The 27603-nt window shown below is 40.8% G+C and overlaps 1 protein-coding gene and 1 long non-coding RNA gene across 3 annotated transcripts in view; one reads left to right on the top strand and one right to left on the bottom strand.

The window, feature by feature from the left end:
• TBXAS1 (thromboxane A synthase 1) overlaps nt 1-27603 on the bottom strand; it is a 298523-nt gene that overhangs the window by 112051 nt on the left and 158869 nt on the right. For both annotated transcript variants that reach the window (XM_087723026.1, XM_087723027.1), the window contains one exon: nt 18161-18277. In XM_087723026.1, the coding sequence (XP_087579152.1) occupies nt 18161-18277 (117 nt within the window). The remainder of the gene's footprint in view (nt 1-18160; nt 18278-27603) is intronic.
• LOC148044062 (uncharacterized) overlaps nt 1-27603 on the top strand; it is a 108186-nt gene that overhangs the window by 21757 nt on the left and 58826 nt on the right. The window lies entirely within an intron of this gene.

Genomic DNA, 27603 nt, shown 5'->3' with positions numbered 1-27603 from the left:
GGTGGTGAATTCCGTTGATCTGCAGACCCAGGGACTGGAACCAGTCGAGGCCGAGAAGGCTGGGCAGCCGTCCGTCGACTACGATGAGGGGTAGGCGGCCGTCAAACCCCTTGAACTGCACTCTGACCTTGCGGGTGCCAATTATTGGGATCAGGTTGCCCTGATAGTCTCTCAGTGTGATATGGCAATCGTTCAGCTGGCGTTTTGAAAGCTGCGGCACGATGCGTTTGATGGTGCTCCATGACACGATGGATGTGGCAGACCCAGTGTCGAGCTCCATCTCGCAGGGCTTCCCCTCGACCATGACTGTCAGTTGAATTTTCTTCTGAAGTTGGTTGCACGAGAGACTATGGTGAGAGTTACGGAGAATGGAATGGCAGTCCACTCTCGCTTTCTTAGGGCCCTCTGTTCTGGGACGATATGGCCGCGACCTCTCAGTCTGTGACTCGGACGAGGACATGGGCTGTGCGGCTCGGCACACTCGAGCGATGTGACCTTTCCTGCCACAGCGCTGGCAGAGGGCTTGCCTGAATCTGCACTCAGCTCTTTCGTGGTTACCTCCGCAACCACTACATGCAGATTTAGGCCTGCCCTTTTTCCGTTGCCAGCTCTTTCTGCTCGCCTCATCAAGGCGGTTGATGTCCTCATCATCTGCTTCAGCATCGGAATCTTCGCTTTCCGAGTCTGGCTGGCTGGTTACTGTGTTAAAGGCATTGGCAGGCTGCGCGGCGTTGGCGGCCCGGGCTTTCGCGATGGTGGCTAGGGAAGCAGCAGCTATTTCGGAGGCTCGAACTTCTTCGAAGGCCTTCTGGAACGACAAGTCTGATTTTGTTAGCAGCCTCTTCTGTAATTTGAGGTCGCGGAGGCCACACACTAAACGGTCGAGAAGGGCTTCATCTAAGTCCCGGAACTCGCAGTGCAGGGCGGCGGATCGTAGGGCAGCAACGTAGGCACTCACAGACTCCCCCTCAGCTTGGCTGCGCTGATGGAAGGCGTGCCGGCTGGCTATCTTAGACGGGGACGGAGCGTAATGGCTCTTCAGTTTGGCCATTAGCTCAGGCCACGGAACGGCCTTTATCGGGTCAGGAGCTGTCAGAGCTCTGGCTGTGTGGAAAACGTCTGAGCCACACACCGACAAGAAAAACGCGCATTTCCTCTCATCTGTCAGCTCGGTAAGGTCGTGTGCGACCAGGAAGCATTCAAATCGAGCCGTGTACGACTCCCATGTCTCGGCTCCATAGTTGAATGGCGCGAAATTTAACGTGGCCATTCCTGTCAGAACCAACGACGTCTCGTCGCGGTATGATTAAGCGCGGTTCTAGTGACTCAGCGAGTGACTTCAGCTATCAGTGACTTCAGCTTCTCGTACCTCAGTTTGGCAATCCCATCCTCGTCGCCAGTGTGTGTACCAAGGACCCGTGGGTAGCCAGAAGAACTGAGGCAGAGACAGGAATAAAAGGCTAACAAGTTTATTCCCTTAAAGTACAAGCTAACACTTCAGAACCGGCTTAGATAGGAACGCGCGCTGCTCGTTTGGACAGCTCCCTATTTATAGAGGAGCTGTCAAACGATCAGCCAATCGGCTGTCGAGCGCTTCCCGCTCAAACCTTTAGTCAGCGCAAACTCAGAACACAACACTCCCTCCCACCCCTCCCAGGAGTCTCCACATGGCCCATTTTGGATGCAGGTAAGTGCAGGGCCGCTCAGAGGCTCAGGGACGGCAAAAAATGGGCCTACCGGAAGTTTGGAAAGGGCAGAAACAGGCCCATTTCCAGCCTTGAGAGGGCCTCCAGAGCCTAGGGAGGCCATTTTCACCCTCCTAGGGGCTTGAGCAAAGCCTCCGGAGCCCAGGGAGGGCAAACTCCCCCTTGGTGCCGGAGGCCAACTAGGCCCCAGCCACCATGGCAACCCCCCCTAGCAACCAGGCAGAGAACCCCTTGCTAAAAAATTTGAAGCCCACCCCTAATAATTCTTCACTTTCTGCTTTCTTTGTAGAGGCAAGAGGCCTTAACGTTGCTTGCTTGAAGAGGAGATTCATATATCTTTTAACCTTACTTTGAATTCCTTATTTCCTTCTCTTGGTGAGAAACCTTGTCTTGTATTGTACTGCTTTAACTTTCTTTTTTTTTCCTAACTGGAACTGAATAGGTATGCACGATTTCACTGACATTGCCTCAAAATGTCCTGCTTCACCACCTTTATTTGAATTAATTCTTCATCTCTTTCTCATGAAGTGAATGTATTAATTTCCCCATTGACTTTCAATTACTTAAGAACTTGCTAGCTTTTAGTCTGTGGAGTGCTTCTGATTTCTGCGTTAGCTTTCAACCTACTGAATTTAACTACTAAATACCAAGCAATTATTTGATAGCTCTACATGCCATTAGCCAAATATTATATAATGGACTGTGCTGATTGATGATTATTTATAGTTTCATTTTTTAATTTACTGAATGCAGAAGCCTATTTAATAATTTTTAGCATTCAGTTTTAACAAAACTGGCATTCTGGTCTGACAGGTAAAGGTAAAGGTTGCGTTCACACATAAGTGCTAGTCGTTCCTGACTCAAAGGGGTGGTGCTCATCTCCATTTCAAAGCCAAAGAGCCAATGCTGTCCGAAGACGTCTCTGTGGTCATGTAGCCGGCATGACTAAATGCTGAAGCTGCATGGAGCGCTGTTACCTTCCCACCAAAGGTGGTCCCTATTTTTTTACTTGCATTTTTATGTGCTTTCCAATTGCTAGGTTGGCAGAAGCTGGGACAGGAAACGGGAGCTCACTCCATTACATGTCACTAGGGATTCGAACCACCAAACTGCCGACCTTGCTGATCGACAAGCTCAGCGTCTTAGCCACTGAGCCACTGTGTCACTCTCTAGTCTGATACACTGTATTTAAAGGAGTCCTACAGTTTAGTAGTTCTATCTGCACATTAAATCTTCACTTAGCTAAAACAGCGCAAATTCTTAGCCATTTGAAAGATTATTCCAAACTTTTGTTAACCCAGTTAACATTTTATTTAAAAAAAGATGTTGGGTGAAGACTTCACACAGCTGAACAAATTAGAAAATGGAGCCAGTGGCAACAAGAAGTAATAGCTGAGTTGTGCCGTTTTTTAAAGGGTTTAGACCAATTCGTGGAGGTTAAGACGATCTGTGGCTGCATGTCAAGATGATTATATGCTTTCACCAAGTTCAGGCACACCATGCTTCTAAATTAACAGTTGCTAGGACACAAGTGGAACAGAAAGTTATGCCTTCCTTTATTGGAGAATCTGGTTGTCCACTGTGAGGAATGGAATGCTGTGCTACATGCTAGACTTCAGTCTGATTCAGGAGTATTGTTATCACAACAGTGTTATCTGATGTATGTCACCTTTAACTTCCAGAATTTTCAGCAATACTGCAGACATGCAGGCTAAGGGATTCAAAGAACTGAAGTCTATATACTTGGTAGATATACTAGAGTGAGTTACACTGAACTTCAGCAAAAATCCCACAAAAAACCTAAAGTATTCAATATTCTCCTTATTTGAATAAATCATAAATTCAATTTAATTAATTAAGCATCTGCTTATTTATTGCCATGAAGATGCCAGAATCAAAGGCACAGACATGGAAGGACATAGCGATTCATTGTATTCGTCTTCTTTGCAAAGTTTTGCTATTTGTAGCAGCAGGCACTTAATTTTCTGGTTCTTTCTTTCTTTCTTTCTTTCTTTCTTCCTTCCTTCCTTTTTTCTTTCCTTCTTTCTTTCTTTCTGTCTTACTTTCTTTTTATAGTTATCTTTCTTAATCACTCTTTTTGAATGTTTCCATCATCAGTCCTCTTCATCTGGCAAAGATGTCCTAGCAACTATTATAGCCAAACTGGTTAGCAAGATGGGAGACAATAGTTTGATTTTTTTTAAAAGCACTAAAATACGTTGAGATATCAAACTTTACAGAATATTCTTGCTATTTAAATTATCCAAACATCAGCAATAGTACTTAGACTTATATACTGCTTCACAATGTTTTATAGCTCTCTCTAAGCAGTTTATAGAGTCAGCATATTGGCCCCAACAATCTGGGTCCTCATTTTGTTGACTATGGAAGAATGGAAAGCTGAGTCAACCTTGAGCTGGTGAAGATGATCCAAAAATGGTGTCTCAAAATCTATTTGTATAATTTGTGTTTCCTGTTTTAGATTTTGCTAGGTAACATTAACCTGGCTAGGGTAGAAAAATCTCAGGGTTTTAGATATATTCACTGCTTATTTGGCACTGAGGTTCACATAGGCTCATTAAACAAAAATTAAAGAATCTCCAGATGTCAAAAATCACGTCCTGGAATTTTATATGTTATATGTGTCTTTATAGAGTTTTTGTTTCCAGCTTCCTATAATTATGACCCTGGGTTATTCTCATCAGATTTCATAGCTTTTAAATTGTCCCTAGATGTTATATTTCCAGCAAGATTTTATTTAAATTACTGTTAAATTGTGACGAGATTGGAAAACCACTTCAGGATACCTATCTATATATGTTAGGGCTACGATTGTATTATGTATGTATAAAATGAAAGCAATATCGCTTTTTAAATCAGGCAAAAGGAGTGACTTAAGCTATATCATAAATTTTATTGATGCAAGTTTAGCAAGTTAAAGAGCCTTCTAAAAAGTCAGTATTGTAATTTGAGAATAGAGGTACGTAATCTGAATTGCTAAAGCCATATGTAATCCTTGAAAAGTTGAGATATGTCAACAAAGCCAGATGATTATCATCATATTGTGTTTTTATGGTGATGCAAAAGGAAAATAGCTAAATGTATAAAGGATGATTGTTGTTATTTATAAACATAAATTAAAGGGTTATTTTTTTTCCTGCCCTCACCCACTATTTTGCCTGGTTTTGCCTACATCTGTAGCAAGCTGATTAAAAAAAATGAATATGGTGGCTTTGTTCTTTTAAACATCTTCCAATAAATTCTATCAAAATACCTATAGTAAACAAAATAAAAATAGAGATATAATGAAACATATAGCAAGCAACATAAAATCAAAAAGTAACACCACCAAGTAATATAAATAAATAGATGGTAAGAATCACAATTCAAATGCTCTTCGAAATAACTTTGAATGTAAAACTTCAGTCAAATATTTAATCTTGTAATAGTGTTCAATTATTTAATACTTTTCTTCTCTGTCACATAAAACATTACAATGTGCTAACAATTTTACAGTTCCAGAAATTCAAGTGAGGCAATACGATGGCATGCAGAGAAATAAATATGTAGGGGTTTTTGTTTTGCAAATGATTTTATCCTATTAATCAAGTTATTACTAATTTAACTCTGTAAAATAAACGAGGAAGAACTTCATCAACTATATACTCCAATTACTTAGGATTCTGCACCTTTGTTTAATCAATTTTCCATAGAGTATGTGGGTTAAACTATGCATTAAACACACATTGATAATGACAAGAGTAGAGTCAGGAAAAATAAAAAATCAATATATTTTGGATGATGTCAGCTGAACAGAGGAACAAAGTTATTTGTCAAACCTGACAAGAGATTCTTAAACATAGGATATTCCATTCTTCTAGCCTATCCCGTAGCACTAAATCAAGCCTTCCTGTAGTTGGTACAATATAATCAATCATCCATTCTTAACATACTTCCATAAAAATGAAATGGAATGTCATTAAGCATTTCAGCCAGCTTAAGATTTAAGAACAGCTACTGCTAATGCTTAGTTTTATTACAGAATTATTACAGAATTCTCATATGCCAACTTTCCTGCAAAAGACATGGCAGCTTTAATGGGAGATTTCTGTTCATTTTATCACTATGTGCTGTTGTATCACCACATGGCTGTTCGGAGAATTCTGGGAGTTGAAGTCGCCAAGTTTGAGAAAAACTGTTTTAAACGAACAGGAATTTTCCATAGCCACCCAGAGTCAATTGCAGTTCTCAACAGTCTAATTTTCACTCACCTATTTTTGCTTTTTTTATGGGTTTGCTGATGACTGATGTCATAATTATATGTAGTTAAAGAGTTATATGTACAGGCAAACAGTTCAGTTCAGTTCAGTTGCGTTTATTTATAGGCCGCCCTTTTCCCTGGGGGGACTCAGGGCGGCTAACAACTTATGGGAGGGGAAGACATACAATAACATAAAAATACAGTGTGTAGTTAAGATCAGACAACATTCATTCAACATTCGGGCGGGGGCAAACTATGATCTTTACCCCCAGGCCTGGCGGGATAGCCAGATCTTGAGGGCTGTGCGGAAGGTCTGAAGGGTGGTGAGGGTACGAATCTCCACGGGGAGATCGTTCCAGAGGGTCGGAGCTGCTACAGAAAAGGCTCTCCTCCGCGTAGTTGCCAGCCGACACTGGCTGGCAGATGGCACTCGGAGGAGGCCTAATCTGTGGGATCTTATGGGTCGGGAGGAGGTAATTGGCAGAAGGCGGTCTCCCAAGTACGCAGATCCACTACCATGAAGGGCTTTATAGGTAGTAAGAAGCACCTTGAAGTGCACACGGAGGCCAACAGGTAGCCAGTGCAGCTCGCGGAGGATAGGTGTTATGTGGGCGAACCGAGGTGCACCCACGATCACTCGCGCGGCCGCATTCTGGACTAGCTGAAGCCGCCGAATGCTCTTCAAGGGCAGCCCCATGTAGAGCACGTTGCAGTATTCCAGCCTAGAGGTCACGAGGGCGCGAGTGACTGTTGTGAGAGCCTCCCGATTCAGGTAGGGCCGCAACTGGCGCACCAGGCGAACCTGGGCAAATGCCCCCCTGGTCACAGCCGACAGGTGGTGATCAAAAGTCAGCTGTGGATCCAGGAGGACTCCCAAGTTGCGAACCCTGTCTGAGGGGTGTAAATTTTGACCCCCCAGCCTGATCGTTGGAACACTAGCCAAATTTTTGGGAGGGAAACACAACAGCCACTCGGTCTTTTCTGGGTTGAGTACAAGCTTGTTAGCCCGCATCCAGTCCCTAACGGCTTCAAGGCCCCGGTTCATCACGTCCACCGCTTCATTGAGTTGGCACGGGGCGGACAGATACAGCTGCATATCGTCCGCATATTGGTGGTATCTTATCCCGTGCCTCCGAATGATCTCGCCCAGCGGTTTCATGTAGATGTTAAATAGTACGGGGGACAGGACCGACCCCTGTGGCACCCCATATGATAGGGGCCTCGTGGTCGATCTCTGACCCCCGACCAACACCGACTGCGACCTGTCCGAGAGGTAGGAGGAGAACCACTGTAAAACAGTGCCTCCCACCCCCACCTCCCGCAGTCGTCGCAGAAGGATACCATGGTCGATGGTATCGAAAGCCGCCGAGAGGTCGAGGAGAACCAAGATGGAGGCATGGCCTCCATCCCTGGCTCTCCAGAGATCATCGGTCAATGCGACCAAAGCGGTTTCTGTGCTGTAACCAGGTCTGAAGCCGGACTGGAAGGGGTCCAGGTAATCGGCTTCCTCCAAGGACCGCTGGAGCTGGTAGGCCACCACCTTCTCAACAACCTTCCCAATAAAGGGGAGGTTGGAGACTGGACGATAGTTGTTAAGTACGGCTGGATCCAAAGATGGTTTCTTCAGGAGGGGTCTCACCACCGCCGTTTTAAGTGCGGCGGGGAAGTGCCCCTCCCGAAGCGAGGCGGTAATAACCGCTTGGATCCAGCCCCGTGTCACCTCCCTGCTGTTAGCAACCAGCCAGGAGGGACACGGGTCCAGTACGCAGGTGGAGGCACTCACAGCCCTCATGGCCTTGTCCACGTCCCCGGAAGTAACATCCTGAAACTCAACCCAGCGATGGTCAACCAAATCATCCTCTCGTGCCTCTGCTGGCTCTGCAAAGGTGGAGTCCAAATCCGACCGAAACCGAGCAACTTTGTCCGCCAAGAACTGGGCATAATCCTCAGCCCTACCCTGCAAGGGGTCCCCCGTATCCCTCTTATTTAAGAGGGAGCGGGTTATCCTAAACAGGGCGGCTGGACGAGACTCGGCGGACGCAACCAAGGTGGCAATATAAGATCTCTTTGCTGCCCTAAGTGCCCTGATGTAATCCTTGGTGCAGGTTGTTAAGAGTGCTCGGTTCGGTTCGGATTTATTGGACCTCCACAAGTGCTCTAGGCGTCTCCTCCGGCGCTTCCTCTCCCGGAGCTCCTCGGTGAACCAAGGAGGCCTCCGGGATCCGCCGCCTCGGAGGGGCCGTAGTGGCGCAATCCGGTCGAGGGTCTCCGATGCTGCCGAATGCCAGGCGGCAGCCAGAGTCTCTACCGGACTGTGGGCGAGAGCATCAGGAATAACCCCAAGCTCCGTCTGGAACCTCAAAGGGTCCATAAGTCGCCTGGGGCGGAACCACTTGGTCGGTTCCTCCTCCCTACAGTGGGGGTTTGGTCTTCGGAAGTCAAGCCTCAGTAGGCAGTGGTCTGACCACGACAGGGGTATGATCTCATTACCCCTCAGACCAAGATCACAAGTCCACTGCTCCGAGAGGAATACGAGGTCGAGCGTGTGACCCGCAGAGTGAGTTGGGCCTCGAATTATCTGGGTCAAGCCCATGGCTGTCATGGAAGCCATGAACTCCTGCGCCCCATCCGAGTGTTCACCGAGCGTAGGCAAATTGAAATCCCCCAGGACCATAAGCCTGGGGAACTCAACTGCCAGCTCGGCTACCAACTCGAGGAGCGAGGGGAGGGCTGCTGCAACACTGTTGGGAGGCAGGTACGTTAGCAGCAGACCCACTTGACCCTTGAGGTCCAGCTTCACCAGCAGGCACTCACACCCGACAAGCTCCGGAGCAGGGATCCTACGAGGAACCAAAGACTCCCGAATAACAATAGCCACACCCCCACCCCTTTCCTCAGCTCTCGGCTGATGAAGCACCTGAAATCCTTCTGGGCACATCTCTACGAGGGGGACTCCTCCCTCCGGGCCCAGCCAGGTTTCAGTAATACATGCCAGGTCTGCCCCCTCGTCTAAAATTAAGTCCCGGACGAGGGGAGCCTTGTGAACAACAGACCTGGCATTTAGCGACAACAGCCGGAGACCAGGGTCCTGACTACTCGCGCCATCTGGCCTCGGAGTGGGACCCATAGGGCCGGAAGGAGGGATCGCTGTAACATAGCGAACCCTCCTTCCCCGGTAAACAGAATTCTACAGCAATATATATATAGTATGTGTGTGTGTGTGTATAAACAAACTGTAGAATTCTGTTTGTACAAATAACTCTTTAAGTGTGTGTGTGTGTGTGCGCGCGCGGATGCATGTGTGTCTGTATATATTCCACAAAAGAGATTTTTTGCTTCATATTTAAATCCTGAAACATTAGGGTAGTTGTTTGCTAGCCTACAGAAAACATCCTAAATCAATAATTTTAAATGTAACAGAGAAGAGGAATAACTTTCCAACAACAAAATGGCACATCAAATCTGACAGTTTCATTTTGTGTCACATTAAAATGTTTGTTTGTTTGTTTTTGCTTTTAAGGTATATCCATTATTTTAGTTCACATTTAAATATTTTCCAATTTTCAAAATATACAAAACTGAAATGTAGTTTATCATGCACACTTTTTCTGTTGCAATTTATCCAATACACACACACACAAACAAACACACACACTATATAAATGCATACATTCAGGATAAGAATACACATACAAAATATTTTCAATGTGAAAATTTGCAAAAACTGTGCACTTATTAACATTGCTAACAAAAATGTGTATGTTTGGGAAAATGTCTGTTAAAATACATGCTAATTTCAGTGCAAACTCTTTAAAAAAAATTCTCAAGTTCAATTAACCAGAAAGCTAACTTGGTGTGTTTCACGTGCTGGAAACCCAAAGACTGAATTCTAAGCTAGCCTCAGCCATAAAAAAAAAGTGAGCTTGATATATCAAAAATGAGAAAGTGAGGGGAATTAAATATGTTGCTAAATATCAGGCTGCTAAGGAAGATTATTCAAAAGTTTTTAATGAGGTATCATCAATCCTGCCTCTTCATTACATTGTTCCAGAGACTAAAAGGAACTGGAGCTGGGCAGAGATGGAGAATACTGGGGAGCGGAAAAAACCCCCACAGGTGTTACTGAATGAAAGGTCTATTTGTTCTGGATAGAATCACATTTCCGTGAAGGAGTAGATATATAGACCTGGATCAACTGTGTCACAGAAGTCAGTTTTGTTGATTACACAAAATACATCTTTAAACCTGTTGATGTGTTCACTGGATTGGAACAAATGGGATTTTATAGTTCCTTGAGTTTTCTATCTTTATTTTGCTCTGTAATATTTTGTGAAGAACAGTACACAAATTAAATAAATAAACAGTGGGACCTCTTTCATAAACTTAGCAAGGTTGTTCAACTTTTTGATATAACCCACTATTTTAGGTTCCCCCATGATGTTGAACTTTAACCCTTCAAGTTGAAATTTTACATGCTTGATTTCTGCCAGTACTTGTTTTCAACAAATAGCAAATGAAGTAAAATTCCAGAAGCATGTTTTGTGTATTTCCTAGTAACAGCATGCACCTAGCTTTATGAAAGGCAGGGTAAGAACAAGATGAAGCTATTTTTTAATGCTATTAAGTTCAGAACTCCTTAAAAATAAATAAAAATCTATGTTTGCAAAGGACCTAGTAAAATTATCATTGTTGACCTGTACTGTAAATATGAAATTTTGGAGAGTGTCTAGAGACCCCATCCACAGGGTTTGTTTTTGGAGGGGGGGAACATTCATTTTTTACATAAATAACTGGAAAATATACATTTTACATGAGGCCAGGTGCTCATTAAAGAGTTTGCCGCATTTTGCCTACATCAAAATCATCACACAGATGGAGCGATGATCCAAAATGCAGATTTGAAAATAGTGAAAGTGTCAGGCCAGACCTATGAAGACAGCCAGCAAGAAAAAGACTGCAGCATAAAACATAATGTGGTCATTAAAAGGATAAAAGCCTACAATACTCATATATTCTTTGGTTGGAATACAACTGTAACATTTTATCATGCTAAATTTTAAAATGCAGCACATTTTTTCCTCTGAACCTCAAGCTTTACATAGAAAAAATAAAATGGAAATGATAATGGAAATTGAACTGCCTCCTGTTGTCCCTTTGCTTCTGTTTTGTTCTTTATTACTACTTGTAGGTTCAGGTGAATAACAGCACTAGATCTCTAGATCAATTCAAATATATTTTTGAAAAAAATCTTGGCTCCAGGTATCGTTCATATCTACTTTTAAGATAAGCATTGCACTGCCTTGCATTTCCTTTTATACACTACAATAGCAGAGTTGGAAGGGGCCTTGGAGGTCTTCTAGTCCAATCCCCTGCCTAGGCAGGAAACCCTATACCGTTCCAGATAAATGGATATCCAACATCTTCTTAAAGACTTCCAGTGTTGGGGCATTCACAATTTTTGGAGGCAAGCTGTTCCACTGATTAATTGTTCTAACTATCAGGAAATTTCTCCTCAGTTCTAAGTTGCTTCTTTCCTTGATTAGTTTCCACCCATTGCTTCTTGTTCTACCCTCAGGTTCCTTGGAGAATAGTTTGACTCCCTCTTCTTTGTGGCAACCCCTGAGATATTGAAACACATCTATCTTGTCTCCCCTAGTCCTTCTTTTCATTAAACTAGACATACCCAGTTCCTGCAACCATTCTTCATGTGTTTTAGTCTCAAGTCCCCTAATCATCTTTGTTGCTCTTCTCTGCACTCTTTCTAGAGTCTCCACATCTTTTCTACATTGTGGTGACCAAAACTGAATGCAGTATTCCAAGTGTGGCCTTACCAAGGCATTATAAAGTGGTATTAACACTTCACATGATCTTGATTCTATCCCTCTGTTTATGCAACCTAGAACTGTGTTGGGTTTTTTGGCAGCTGCTGCACACTGCTGGCTCATATTTAAATGATTGTCCACTAGGACTCCAAGATCCCTCTCACAGTTACTACTATTGAACAAGGTACCACCTATACTGTACCTGTGCATTTCGTTTTTCTTGCCTAAATGTAGAATCTTACTCTTTTCACCATTGAATTTCATTTTATTATTTATCATTAGTGCCCAATGTTCAAGTTTGTCAAGATCCTTCTGTATCTTAAGCATGTCTTCTGGAGTGTTGGATATTCCTGACCGCTTGGTGTCATTGGCAAATTTGATGAGTTCCCCATTTATTCCCTCATCCAAATCATTGATGAAGATGTTGAAGAGCACTGGGCCTAAAACAGAGCTTTCTCTCCATGTAGATGCAGTTCCATTGAAGACTACACGTTGAGTGCAGTTGGTCAGCCAGTTTACAAATCCATCTGGTGGTGATGCTGTCCAACCCACATTCTTCTACTTTATCTAGTAGTAAGTTATGGTCTACCTTATCAAATGCCTTACTGAAGTCCAAGTAAACAATATCAAGGGCATTCCTCTGGTCCACTAATTTTGTCACATTATCAAAGAATGCAATAAGATTAGTCTGGCATGATCTGTTTTTGAGAAACCCATGTTGGCTTTTGGCTATTACTTTGTTTACTTCTTGGTGTTTGCTAATTTGTTACTCGATTATCTTTTCCAGAATCTTTCCTGGTATTGAGATCAGTCTAATAGGTTTATAGTTTCCTGGATCTATTTTTTTTCCCTTTTTTGAAGATGGGAACCACATCAGCTCTCTTCCAGTCCTCTGGCAGTTCCTTGGTGCTCCAGGATCTCTGAAATATATAGTTCAGTGGTTCTGAGATCTCATCTGCCCGTTCCTTCAGAACCCTGGGGTGTAATCCATCCGGTCCTGCTGATTTGAACTCGTTTAGACAGGTGTCACTTACCATTTTCTTTCCTATTTCAACTGTTCCTAATCTGATTTTTGTGGTGCTGTTTTTGATAGGTTGGACTGTTTTATCCCTTTGTGTAAAGATAGATGCAAAAAGTGAGTTAAATAGTTCTGCTTTCTCCCTGTTGCTTGTGACCTTCTTGCCACTTTCTCCCAGCAATGGACCAATTGTTTCCTGAACCTTTTTCTTGTTTTTCTTGTTTTTCTTGTTATTTTCTCTTTGCCCCAACAAAATCTTGCATTCTTAGCAGAAACATTGGCAAATTGCATTAGAATTTCTAAACTCTTTTTTTTTTCACTCCCCAAAGCCTTACCAGGATTGAAAAGAGCTGTGGTGGTGCAGTGGTTAGAATGCAGTACTGCAGGCTAATTCTGCTGACAGCCAGCAGTTTGATTTCTGTAGAAGATTAGATTACATTAACAGAGTTGGAAGGGACCTTGTAGGTCATCTAGTCCAACCACCTGCCCAAGCAGGGGACCCTACACCATTTCTGACAAAGGGCAGTCCAGTCTCTTCTGAGAAAGCCTCCAATGATGAAGCTCCCACAACTTCTGAAGGCAAAAAACACAACCAAGCTATGCGGTTCTGTCAGCATCCCATCACCACAAACTCTCTTTCTCCTTCTCTGATCCATTAATTTTTGTGCCATTGCAGTTGGTTTAAACAATAAAACTAATATTTATGTATGTCTGTATCTGCATATGCATGGACAGACACAAATATATCTGTGTATATGTACATTCATAGAAAGATCTCTTATTGTTTTTATGCTGAATGTAAACCACATGGATTCATTTTGAGACATTAGAATAATCTGTAAATCCAGTATTTCATGTTTATAATGTGTTGTGACTTTTGCCAAATCTGGTCACTTCAGTAAATTTTTTGTGGTTAGAGCAATGCAACAATTAAAAAGATTCTGTCCATCACTGCTCCATGGTGCTAAACAATTTCCTCTTCTTTGCATGCTTTTAATTCCCAGTGGACTATTTGGTGGTGTTGGCCTCGCTCATTTCTCTTTATTTTTGCAGTTCATGCAAATGTTATGGTTTTCTTCTCATTGCTTTTTCTGCTGGTGTTGTGTAAGCTGAGTATAACATACTTGCCAATCATTAAGATTTTGTAACCTCTGATTTATATTGTATGAATCTACTCAATTGTGGCTTATTTCTGGTTAAGATGACTTGCTATGAAGCATGAATGCAAATATTCTCTTCTTCTTGTTGTTGTTTTAAAGTGCAATTGTTTGTAATTTTCCTCTCTGAGACTCCTGCTCTTTTTCCTCTCTGGACATTTCCTGCTTTCTTTAACATCGTGCTGCTTAAAATGCAACAGTGTGAATTTTGCTCTTGACTTAAATAATTAACTCTGTAAGCAGAGACATCTATCCCTGCAAAGCACAATATCCAGGAACTATTTGTCCTTCTAAAGTGTGTCTGGCTCCTGCCAGCAGGGTCTGGCTCTGCGCATACCAGGGGTTTTATCTTTTGTTAGGTTTAAGGAGGGGAAGGAACTGAGGCAAAGATTTGTCTTGTGCCAATGACCCATAGTAAGAGGGATTAATTTCTGTCAAGGCAATACAAAACTCTCTTCTTTAGCCTCTCTCCCTCCAAATTATAGAGAGCACATTTGCATTTATTGCTTCCCTTACTTTAAATCCTGTCAAATTCACTATCAAACCAGGGAGTAAGCTAGTTGTCTAGGTGCATTACCAATGATATTGTCAGTTCTGATTAATCAGGGGTCCTTGGCAGGCTTATGGCCAATTAGAATTTGCCATAATAAGGGGGTGACAGCTGGTGTTGCTAAGCAACAGCTGTCTATAGAACTAAAGAAGCCAGACACATTTAGATGCTACTGTAGAGTTCGACAGCAGCATGTCAAAATAACATAGGCTTCTGTCCAGCAATTTTATTTCCTAACCGAAGAACAGGCAATGGAGTGAGAAACATATTTCCTTTTCAAGAATATAACTGTGAGGGGGAAAAATGATCTCCTCCTTATACCCTTTGGAGATGAATTTTCAGCAATGGAGATGCCATCCTCATTTGCAATTGAGAGAACATATTAATGAACTGGAAGTTTTTCCCACCATAAATTAAGACTCCAGGTGCTTGATGAGTGGATATAGAGAAATCAGCTATTAGACTAGTGAGAAATTAACACCCCCAAACACTTTCAGATTCCCTCTCTATACGTGCATTATAATCTAGAGAAATTAATTTCAGAATGATCTGTTTAAAAGACAGCAAGAGTTCTTTTTCTAAGGCAGGCCATGGTTAAGGCCAAATTACTAATGAAAGATTAATTACAATTCCTTAGCAATCATCTAGGCAAATCCCACTCTTAGTAGAAAATGGGATCCAAATTTTCAAAACCCTATTTTGAGTAAAATAGGTATTAGGTTAAAGGGATCATATTGTTATATTCCATTTCAATTTCTTGTGTTAATCTGAGCTGGAACTCAAGACCTATTGCTTTCATGGAAGAGCCCAATAATGCTACGGAATTGGCAAAGTAAAAAAAATCAACATTTTTGTGGGGAATTAGATTAAAAATAGCCATGTACTAGAAAAAAAAAATCTCATGTTATTTGTTTGTAAATATTGATTTATATGTGTGGGGTCAGAGAGTTATTCTTAGAAATATGTCTGCATATATTGCAACAAGTTCTATGAAAACAATAAACAAACATACAAATGAAGGGAATTAGAGAAATAGCTTCAGGCAGTCCTCATTTAGAAAGCCAAAGTAAGATCATAAGCACAGTTGCGATTTCTCTAAACATCAATTTTGTTTAACAACCAAGTTAAACTGTGATAACTAAATGAGATCTATCAGCACAAGCTTTAATTTAAGGGTGGCTAACCTGCAGCCAATCCTCTTTTGGCAGACCTTGAAGCCTCCTCTGGCATTGGATGCTGAAAAGTGACAGCACTATTTTCCACTATTTGTGTTGGGAAACAGATGAAGAAATATAATATTGTAGGGACTGATGTTGACAAAGCAGTAAGAAGCTGTGTTTGGGCCAGCCAGAATGGTTGTGCAAACACTGAGGAAAAACATCTTCAAAAGACAGCAGGAAAAGTTCTGGGATTTAAAACTTGGGGATGGGAGGGAGGGAAGAGAGAGGAAGAGATATGCTAGGCAGTCTGATTTATGTCTTTTGCATATATGGTTTTCTTGTCTATAACAAGGCAATTTTCCTAAACTGTCTACGAAAAGTCTCCTGTTCGCTATCTGAGTTGATTTTATGAAGGGTAGAAATGTATCCAATATGCAATCTGAGATTTAGCTTAAAACAGAGATTAGTTAAAAAGTAAAGAACACCCTTACCACAACAAAGGCCAACTCACATAATTGATGTGGTCCAAGTAACATAGTTTGTGGCCACCAAATACTGACACACAGCCATCCCTGTTCTAATTCAAGCAATCATGAGATGAATTCTCTTCATTTGCAAAACACACAACATAGATTCCAACTATTTACCCTAAGGCAGGGATGTCAAACCCGATTTCATTGAGGGCCGCATCACGATTGTGTTTGACCTTGGGAGGCTGGGGTGGCCGTGGGTGGGGTGGCCGTGGCCAGCTCAACATCACCAGTGTCAGGGGCACTTGTCGTGGCCAGAGTGCTCTGCCGGTGAAAATGGGTTCACAAACTCCATTTTCTGCTGTCACTGCCTCTTGCAACCCTCTGCCAGCGAAGACAGAGCTCAGGAGAGCTCTATTTCTGCTGGCAGAGGCACTGTGGGCCAGTCCTTCACTGTCCCCAGGGTAGCCCCATGGGCCAGTTCTAAGCACCCTGCAGGCTAGATCCATCCCCCAGATCTTGAGTTTGAAATCTCTGCCCTAAGGCTCTGTTATCAAAAGTTTTTTTTTTTAAATGCATTTTTTAATGAAACATCTTTGAGGAAATCTCAATTTTTATGTAGTAAAAAAGAAGTGTTTAAAAGTTGTTTACTTTTGGGGGCACTCTAAGGAAACAAAATACAAAATGTCTTGTGGTAGCTTCAAAGGCCAACAAATGCATTTTTGCATAAACTTTCACTATCAAAGGCCACGTGCACTACAATCCCTGCAAGCTTATGCACTAATAAATTGATTCTTCTTTAAACTGCCACAACAATTTTAAAGTCATTCATGTAATCTCATGTGATTTATTAATTTTTAATGTGCCACAAAATTCCTTATTTTGCTGCAAAGATTAATAAAGTCAGCCCGCTGGGAAGCTCTTGAAGAAAATATATGCTTATATAAGCAGGGGAAAAACCAAGTCAGGAAATTTCCCATTGGCACTGTGAAACTGGTTATTTCCACAGTGGTGACTTACAACGTCATTTGGCATTATTCGATATCCCTGTGCCAAAGTAACAGTAATAAGGAAAGGCTTTCCTTTGCTGCACTGATGCTTAGATAATGTTATGAAAACACTTTTAGTCACTATAAGAAAATGGCCTAAGGTATTATGAAACCAATTAGATCAAGCTCTTGGATAAGACAAGCTTGTGAAACATGAGACACATCACATCACATCGAGAACATGGAAGGAAAGGAACATTTTGAATCCCTGCTTTCCCCAAGAGATTGTTAGATAGCAAAGGAGTGATTATTTTGTGTAATTGTTTTTTTTTTTTAAAAAAAAGCTTAAATCCACAGCAAATAACAATTTGAACTTATGCAGTTTTGTGCACAAAATTTTTTAAAAAATGCAACTACTGGTCACCTCAAAAATTCAGCTGCTACAGTTTTGCCAATAATGGGGTCGGTGTCTTTTGTGCAAGCCCTAAATGCAATGGATGTTGTGTTGCCCAGTTCTTCTGAACCCACTGAATAGCAAGTGTCTTAGAAAGGATTGTTTTTATGGTGTTTCCTACATGAAAGTTGTTCTAGTTGAGATTCTGCAAAGGAAAGCTAACAAAAAATTTCAGCCAAATATATAGTGAATTATTATATGGAAATTGCTCTTCCTGTGTTTATAGGTACCTTCCAACTTTTGGGGGGACTCCAAAGTGGTATGTAGATTTCTAGGAGGGATATATATCAAACACAGGGCTCTGGAGTTCAAATCTGATAGAAAAACATACACGAACTGCATATAAGTTATTTGAAACAAAACTCATTCTTTATTTTCGCATTAAACACCCCAGAAACCCTTCTCCTTAAAGGAGCAGTGACTCTGCAAAGGGCAATCAGAAAAACATTAACTGTGTTGCAGTGGATGAGTGGTTCACTTTTTATGTAATAGTGCACATTAGAGAAACATGAAGCAGAAAGAAAAAGAAAAGGTTTTTGTATGTGTGATTGTGACAGCTGCCTGCAATCTTACCTCCTTTATCTTTGCAATACTGAAGGCTGGGGTCAATATGCTCCGGACCTTTTCCCACTTCTCATCACGCAACATGACAATGCTGTCTGCAAATGGCTTAAAAACCAAATCTGGTCTCTAATTGAAGACAAAGATAGAACAGTATCAAAAACAGTTCAAATCTTAATAGCAATGTAACAACCGATGAATAAATATGTTGAATACAAAGTAGGATAATAATGTTCAGATTCCAGAATTCTGAAAAGTTGTATATTGGTCTGCCTGCACAACCTTGCTTGTGTTGTATGATATACATGTACTATAACTCCTAGAATACAGAAGACCCCTGAAAAGTTATGGGACAGGTTTCTTTTCCAAGGAACCTTCCTTTGCACCGTAAATATTATATTCAGTCCCCAAAGTCTCAGGTGCTGATGCACATTGGGGTTTTCTTGTACCTGTATAGATATTTTATTCCAAGTTCCTGTAGGGGTATGATTTCATTGTTCCTACTGGGAATTTTGTGAACCTCCAAGAAAAACCATGATTTTAAAATTCAAAACTAGTAGAGACATATTCTAAAGAAAGATTGCAACGTCAAAACTCCAAGATTTCATACCATTGACTTCAGTTAAGCTCAAATTCAATTTATCTAGCTTTAACCAAGATGAGAATAATAATATGACAATTCAACATTTCGGTAATATGATATGAGAAACTGCTAAGCTGTTGAATTATTGGAACTTTTGGAAATGTGTATTAATTGTAATAGCATTTTTCAAAATGCTAGGGGCAGATAAAAATCAGAATGCTGCATCTTGACCTCACCCATTCATATAGTGTAAATTCTAGCTACGTTCTGCGATTATCTCATCCGTCTTCTAGTGTATGCTGTTGGCCACAGGGTGGACACTTTGCCCTAAGAAACCGCAGTGAATGATCTCAGAAAGCTATGCCCTGTATAATGTGTGCAGGGGAATGCATCACTAATACATTGAGTCAAGAGTACACAGCTATCAAGTGTGCTATACAGATTTCTGCTCTGAGAAACTCTGGTTCTCAATTACACTCCAACAACAAAATTGAGGTACATTTAAATTTGTTGCCAAGCAGCATCACTAAAAAAAGCAGCACTCCACACTTGCAATATTTATTGCAAATCTGATGTGACTTGTCACGCTGATCAATGGTTGTAATAAAGAATGGATCGGTTCTGGCCTAAATGTATAACCAACTGAGCATTCCCTTCAGATCCCTCTTCAAAGTCTTCTTTTTTTCTTAAAGCACTACAGAACTCCTTAGGTCTCTATCCCATACAGTATAACCAATCCCAACTCAGTTTTTTAAATTGATTTAATTATTTATTTAAAATATTTATGCGGCTGCTCATCTTAAGCAACTCAGCACAGCTCTCAATAGTTTTCCCATGACTCTATATCTGTCCCCTGCAATTCCTACATCAAACATTAACTTAATTGTTCATGAGGTAGAAACCTATCCATTTGTACTTTTATAAGAGGCTTTGATATCATGTGTCTGTAAATGCTAGACTCCAGCCTCATTTCAAACTGGAAAAGTCAAACCTATCAACCAGCTAGGCCTTTCTACAGGATATTCCATTCTGTGTTCCTCACCCCCTTTTTAGGTTACTATTCCAACTATCATTCTACATTCCATGTAGAAATCCTCAAATCTTATCAGGCATTTTTAACTACCAGTTTTTCCTTTAAAATGCATTTAGAAAAGTATAGTGCAGTGATGGCTAGCCTTTTTGTCCTCGTGTGCTGAAATTGTGCGCGCGACAGCACACATGTGCATGCCCACACTCACAATGCAATGTGCCCCGCCCCCTGTGCATGTGTGCGACCCACCTGCAATACTCCCCACGCATGTGTGCAACCCCTCGTGCCCCATTTTGGGCCTAGTAGGCTTTCCTGAAGCCTTCTGGGACCAAAAATGGGTTGTAGGGGCTCACTACCCCCCCTGCCCACCCCCGTGCATGCATGTGCAACCCCCAATGCACGCATGTCTCCTGCATGCACAGCAGAGACCTGAAAATCAGCTGGTCGATGGAAGGCACGTATGCATACGAGGTGGGGCAACGGCTCGTGTGCCCAGAGAGAGGGCTCTGTGTGCCACCTGTGGCACGTGTGCCATAGGTTCGCCATCATGGGTATAGTGGGTTGCTGCTACATTTGTTGCTTTGGTACTTTTGCAATCCTTAGTGTTTTCTGGAGATGGGAGATACTTCTTTATTTCTCAGTCTGAATTGTCAGATTGTCAATTGTGATAATAGCCATTTCTATATTCCATAATGATGAACCCTGAAGACACAGTACACTGGGACCAACAGAAGAAATACAAAAAGAAGCTTGAAAGAAATAAGAAGTTTGTACTCTAGTGAATTTATTTAGCACAGTAAATAAATTATATTAATAAACTTGTTAATCAAACGTATATGCCCATCCATCTTACCAAAAACAACTCTGGACGGCAGCCATCTATTTATATAATTGAAATGAATATATTTCTTAGCTTATTTTCCTACTGAAATTTTATTTGGTAGAAATAAAGCAGAAAACCATGCATTCAAAAATGTTTTGTTTTGTTAATGAATCCTAATTATATTTATAATCAAGAGTATTTATAAAGAGTAATGATAGCCTTGTACTAGGAAACCATTCCCTAGTGTGTAAAGAAATGTTAGGAATAATATCATCCTTTAATTAATACCTTTTCTTGCCAGATGTTACATGTATGGAAGAGAAATAGCCAGGGACATTTCATTTCCTTCTTTTCTCTACCAAGTTACAATTAGTAAAATGAAAATGCCAGGTGACATAGAATCATTGTGGTGAAATACACCTCTCCCTCAAGGCATCCAGCGAGATGCAATACGTACATAGACAAAGTAAACCCGCCCTAAACTAATTTTGTTTTACATGATTATCCCCCCTAATCTATATCTAACCCCCACTCCCAAATCCGTAAGAGGGATGCGGTGGCTCAGTGGCTAAGATGCTGAACTTGCTGATCAGAAAGGTCAGCAGTTCGGCAGTTCAAATCCCTAGCGCCGCGTAGCACAGTGAGCTCCTGTTACTTGTCCCAGCTTTTGCCAACCTAGCAGTTCAAAAGCATGTAAAAATGCAAGTAGAAGAATAGGAACCACCTTTGGTGGGAAAGTTAACAGTGCTGGCTCTTCGGCTTTGAAACAGAGATGAGCACTGTCCCCTAGAGTCAGGAATGACTAGCACATATGTGCGAGGGGAACTTCTACCTTTACTTTAATCTGTATCATGTTTAAATCTTACTCATGACTCAAACCAATTCACAAGTTTCTTGAGAAGCTACCATTATTCTCTTTCAACCCAATATATCCTACCAAGGTGTTCTTGTAGAGCAGCGAGAGCTGTGTACACTGCCCTGAACACCCTGATATAACCCGCAAATAAATAAATTGTATCCAGGAAATAGTTCTTCAGCACTTAAAGGCAAGTGCCTTAAAAAAGAAATGAGCAACACAGTGTGCCCCACGAAGTGCTCAACTTTTGTTTTCTGAAAGCAGAAACGTCCACAGTTGGTGGATTTGGAGTGACACAGTTTTGGAACTTCTTCTTTTAACAATCTCCACTAAAATTATACACCTATCCTTCCAGTAAAAAGAAACAAACCATCATCATACACAGTTGCATAGAAAAAAAGCCGAGAGATAGCTATCTATCACTACATGTCCCCTGGAGCCTTCAGAGGACTAGCACAACCTTGACATAGGGAATGTGGGTTTTTTTTCTCCTTCCTTATATCAGTTTTCACCAGCATTATGTTGGGACATAATGACATTGGCAGAGTGTTTATCAATCTCAGGAAACGTAAGATGTGTGGCCTTCAATTTCTAGAATATACCAATCCACTTATTACAAGTTCTCTCCTCTTTCAAGCTGAGTCTATGTAAGAGGAACAAAGGAACACAGCCCATAGGCTTGTATTTTAAGATACTGCCTAATAAAAAAAGTCAAGAGTATAAACAAAAATCCTTGAGGCTTTTTTCCCCCCTGTCACATCTTAGAGCCAATGTCAAAAGATACATATAAATATCACTTTAGCACAGCTACACATGTCATTTTTTTTCTGAAAAAAGAAAGGCAAGTAAACACAAAAATGCCAGTCAGTAAAATACATGTTTTCTCCTTTTGTCACCAAAAAAAAAAGGCATACGCCTCAGCAGGCAAAGCTATGAATAAAGTTACAATTTATTAATACCTGGCTGTGACAATCCTACTCAAAATGCTTGTTTATAAGTGCAGAATCAAAGCTGAAGAAATGAATGCAAAGACAACCCTAAGGCTATATGGGACGGTTCTATCCTTCTGAACTCAGAGAAAGTCGAATGAGCGTGTTCAAATTTTGTGTTGCTGATTTAAAGATGGATTTCTGAAAGTCTCCTGCTTCTATGGTTATCAATAAAGAGGTTCATAAGCAAAGTCTCCTTTGTGTTCACACCAGTGGTGGGATTCAATTTTTTTTACTATTGGTTCTGTGGACAGGATGTGGTGTGGCGTGGCTTGGTGGGCATGGCAGGGCGAGAAGACTGTAAAATCTCCATTTCCACCCCACTCCAGGGCAAGGATACTGTAAAATCCCTATTCCCTCCCTGCTTTCCAGTTCTGTTCTCCTGTGCAGGGCAATAGAAGAAGACCCAGCGGATCAGCTGGGACTCGGGAGGCAGTGAATAGATGGGGGCAGAGCCAGCCAGCGGTGGTATTTGCTGCTTCTCCGAACTACTCAAAATTTCTGCTACTGGTTCTCCAGAACCGGTCAGAACTGGCTGAATACCACCTCTGGTTCACACCACCTTTGTGTACATGCCCATTCAGTTTTCCTGCCCACAATATGGCAATTGTATATCATTGTCTTGAGATATTTTCTACTCTCCAGTCAAAAGCCACAATCTTCCATCTAAATATTAATGAGGTTCAATCTTATCTGGCTTTCTGAGATCATCCAAGATCACCTCGGTGCCGTCACCTAGCTAAGAAAGTGGAAGATAGAAGATAATTACAGTAGAATAAAAGAATTAAGTGTTGCTAACATTGTCTACTGGTCACTGATAAGACTGATTGATTGTGCTTTAATGTCATTCGGTATCAAGAGTTCTTTGGCTAAGATGTCAATGGACACTTGAAGCTCTTCTGCTGCGTCAAAAGATGTATTTTCTCAGCTGCGACTCTCTCAGTTCAGAACTTCCTTCTAATACATTTTTATACTATCTCTTTTTTCCCACGAATCTCTCCCCAAAGCCTTTAGTATCAAGTCCACCGAAAGTAAGCAAAGTGTAGGTAAGTAAATTGAATTTATAATCTTCCTTCTATCTATTGAAACTAAACCCGGTTAAATGTAACAAACGAGAAAGGATATTTTCCTTACTACATTATTTCTAACCATTAAATCTTCTGTTTCTTTATACAGAACTTTAGATGATAAACTACTTGGATGAAAAATACATTTTTCATTGTTTTCCTGTAACTGCTATGCAGAATAAGAGTTGTACACAAATTGTTGAATAATATCAAGATAAAGGGAGAACTTAACAGACTATAGGTTTTACTGCTAATAAATCAATAAACCTTTGTAGGTGAAAAGGTTTTGCTTGCACATTTTGTCACTATATGGCAGTAGCAAAACTGAGTTAGATCAAATTAGATCTGGAATTAAAGATATTTTCAAGGTCTGCCAGTTCAGTGATACTTAGAGATCATATAACCCAATATCATCAATTTGCTTTCATGTCAGCTCCCAATAACTGTTCTGCAAGGCTATCACTAAGGCAGCCACATTTTCCAAAATCAGTTAACTTTCTTTCTGCCTATTTATTTATCTGTTCATTAAATGCATGTGCTCATTAAACTCAAAACAATGTAATTTTGTTTTGGTTTACAGAAAAAGACTCAAATAAAAACAATGCATACAACAAAAAACAGTATCTGGCAATCTCACTCATATTCATATCATCTGCAACATTCATTGGTTGTGGCTGAGTGTGGATCAGTCCCACTCAATGCTGTTATTGAATGCTTAATGCATTATAGGGTTGCAATCGTTGTTGTGTTAAAAACAAACAAACTGTGCAAGTAAAATTTTACTGTAAAACAAGACCACAGCAGCAACTCATGCAGAGAGATAATGGGTAGTTCCTTCAAGCATTAAACTGCCTGCACCAAGTGTAGATTCACTAACACTGAACATTGAGTTTTGCCAACATTCTTAACTTTGGAAAACTAAAAGCAATGACTCAAATTGTATACTGTATACTGTATGAAACAAAGTTTCAAAAAGAGGGCCGATAAAAATATTTAAAAATATGTAAAAATATTTACAGACCCCTCGCATCCTGGACATAAATTGTTTCAACTCCTACCCTCAAAACTACACTATAGAGCACTGCACACCAAGACAACTAGACACAAGAACGATTTTTTCCAGAACGCCATCACTCTGTAATTCCCTCACCACTGTCAAACTATTCACTAAGGGTGCATTACTATTACTATTACTATTACTATTACTATTACTATTACTATTACTATTACTATTACTATTACTATTACTATTACTATTACTATTACTATTACTATTACTATTACTATTACTATTAGTCTTTCCATCGTTCTATCACCCATCTCCTCCCACTTATGACTGCAGGACTGTAACTTTGCTGCTTGCATCCTTACGATTTATATTGATTGTTTCCTGATTGCTTATTTGTACCCTATGACTATCACTAAGTGTTGTATCTTTTGATTCTTGATTAATGTATTTTTATTCTCCTTACGTACACTGAGAGCATATGCACCAAAGACAAATTCCTTGTGTGTCCAATCACACTTGGCCAATAAAGAATTCCTACACTATTCTATTCTATTCCTATATAAATTGCTCACAAGTTCTAATCATATTTCATTATTTGATGAAAACGTATAGGTAGTTGCATATGGAGAGGAGTTCTTATATGTCAGATAACTGGGCATTAATATTGAAAGAGGTACTCAACACAGGCCTGCTGACTGCAGAGGGCAAGCAAACCAGCTGCTTGCAGTGATGATCAATAGGTCAGATCACATGTTATTCAGCATACACAGAGCAGAGTCATATAATGGTGGGCTTTTTTTAATTGCCGCCACAACTTGGACAACTCCAGGCTTCAGTTCAAGAAATTTTCATCCACTTTCACCAATGCAAGGACTTTTGCAAAAATGCCTCACATTGTTCTTCAACAATACGTAACTGCCACAACAATCAATAAAAATATTGGGTGGCTGCTTTGGTCAATGCTCCCGGGATGAGTCTTTAAAGATTGCAGCCTGCCTGCAGGGCGAACACCTTTGGAGCAGAAAACGCAAACAGCTGACACACAATAGAAGTTAAATGTCAGATAAAGGTTTCCACTTTGAAGCCGGGAGGGCTCCAAAGCCGCCTCACAGACTATATTATTTTCTTGTGCAAAAAAAAAAATACGAACAAATTTCTAGCCGTATCGTCCATTTTTTGGTATCTAGGTAATCTCAGCTTGTCCTTAAGGGGGAGGATTAATGGCTGTATCCTCTGTAAATAGACACGTAAGGAATGAAAATGGAGTAGCGTTTATTTGAAATGCAGCTCAGCATGTTGGTGCATTCACATAGACCGAAGTGATATAATGGTTCAAGCATGAGATCACAGAAATCCATGCTCACATCTCCATTTGGAGATTATGTTCATGGAAAGACCTTATGCCAGTCATTCACTCTAATTAGGGTTTTTACCCTGAGTCTTTTTTTCTTTTTTTTGAACAAGGGTACAATAAAACTGCAATAAATAAATGGACCTTTTAAATGCAGGCTTAATCAAGTCTCAATGTACTCTGCTAATAATTCTGTACTTCATTTCACATTCCTTTCCAAGCAGATTTAATTCATTACCATATTACAATTATAACCTGTATTTCAACAAGAGGATCCTCAAGAGGCCCTATGACAATTACTTACTACAATGCAAGAAAGACATTTAATGCAAAAAAAAAAACCCATCCTGGAATATAAAAACATACCATGGCAATTAAATAGCAGATCAGCATTAAAAAAAAATAGCCCGCCATGTTAAATGCCACCAACTGCTCAGATACATAGAAAGATTTTCAGTTGGCATGTGAAATGCTAACAGAAGACACCCATTAGAAACCTGGCTGCCAGCCAATTCTGGACACAATTCAAAAGGCTAATTATGACCTGTAAAACCACACCATTTAAAAAAAACAACACCTCAAGCCACATTATTTTAAGATTGTCTTCTCCTATAAAAGCTGATGTGTTTCGAGATTCTCCAGAAAGTCTCTTATTCCGCTGACAACTTACATGTGCTATTTTTAAGAAATAGAGAAAGAACTTTCTGTGCGGGTTCTGTTCTCTTGTTCTCTCTTCCTACATTGCTGAACTCTCAACATTTAACCAGGAATAGAATAAAATAACACAGTTGGAAGGGACCTTGGAGGTCTTCTAGACCAACCTCTACTCAGGCAGGAAACCCTACACCACTTCAGACAAATGGTCATCCAACATCCCATTGAAAACTTCCAGTGTTGGAGCATTCACAACTTCTGGAGGCAAGCTGTTCCACTGATTAATTGTTCTAACTGTCAGGACATTTCTCCTCAGTTCTAAGTTGCTCCTCTCCTTGATTAGTTTCCACCCACTGCTTCTTTTTCTACCCTCAAATGCTTTGGAGAATATCGGTACTTTGTCTCCCTCTTCTTTGTGGCAACCCCTGAGATATTGGAACACTGCTATCATGTCTCCCCTAGTCCCTCTTTTCATTAAACTAGACATACCTAGTTCCTGCAACCGTTCTTCATATGTTTTAGTCTCCAGTCCTCTAATCATTTTTGTTGCTCTTCTCTGCACACTTCCTAGAGTCTCAACATCTTTTCTACATCGTGGCGACCAAAACTGAATGCAGTATTCCAAGTGTGGCCTTATCAAGGCATTATAAAGTGGTATTAATTCTTCACAAGATCTTGATTCTATTCCTCTGTTTATGCAGCCTAGAACTGTGTTGGCTTTTTTGGAAAGCAAGTAATAAACATGAATAAACTGTACATGCAATCTCTTCCGTTTACGGTAACACCAAAACAACCTTGGTCGATCTCAAAAACCTAGCCATGGCCAGACTTTCTTACTATTTGGATGACTGGTCATCTGGAAATCCTTGGGCCAAAAATTAAATCTGAGAGGAAAGCAGTAGTAAGCCATTTATGTACTGCTACCACAAACACTTTGTGGATGGGTAGATAACCTCATCAGGGCTCAATCTAGAGAAAAGAAGGACTGGGGTGGGTGGTGGGAGTTCATGATGGCAGTATTGCAGTATTTGAGAGGTTGCCACAAAGAGGAGGGGTGAACTTATTTTCCAAAGCAAGTAGGACAAAAAACAAT

The sequence above is a fragment of the Thamnophis sirtalis genome, unplaced genomic scaffold (genome assembly GCF_051295495.1).
Source record: "Thamnophis sirtalis isolate CommonGarterSnake01/CBP01778 unplaced genomic scaffold, rThaSir2_p1.2 scaffold_9, whole genome shotgun sequence".
NCBI lineage: Eukaryota > Metazoa > Chordata > Lepidosauria > Squamata > Natricidae > Thamnophis > Thamnophis sirtalis.
The sequence above is the reverse complement of the archived record's forward strand: the minus strand, read 5'-3'. Positions and strand labels throughout refer to the sequence as shown.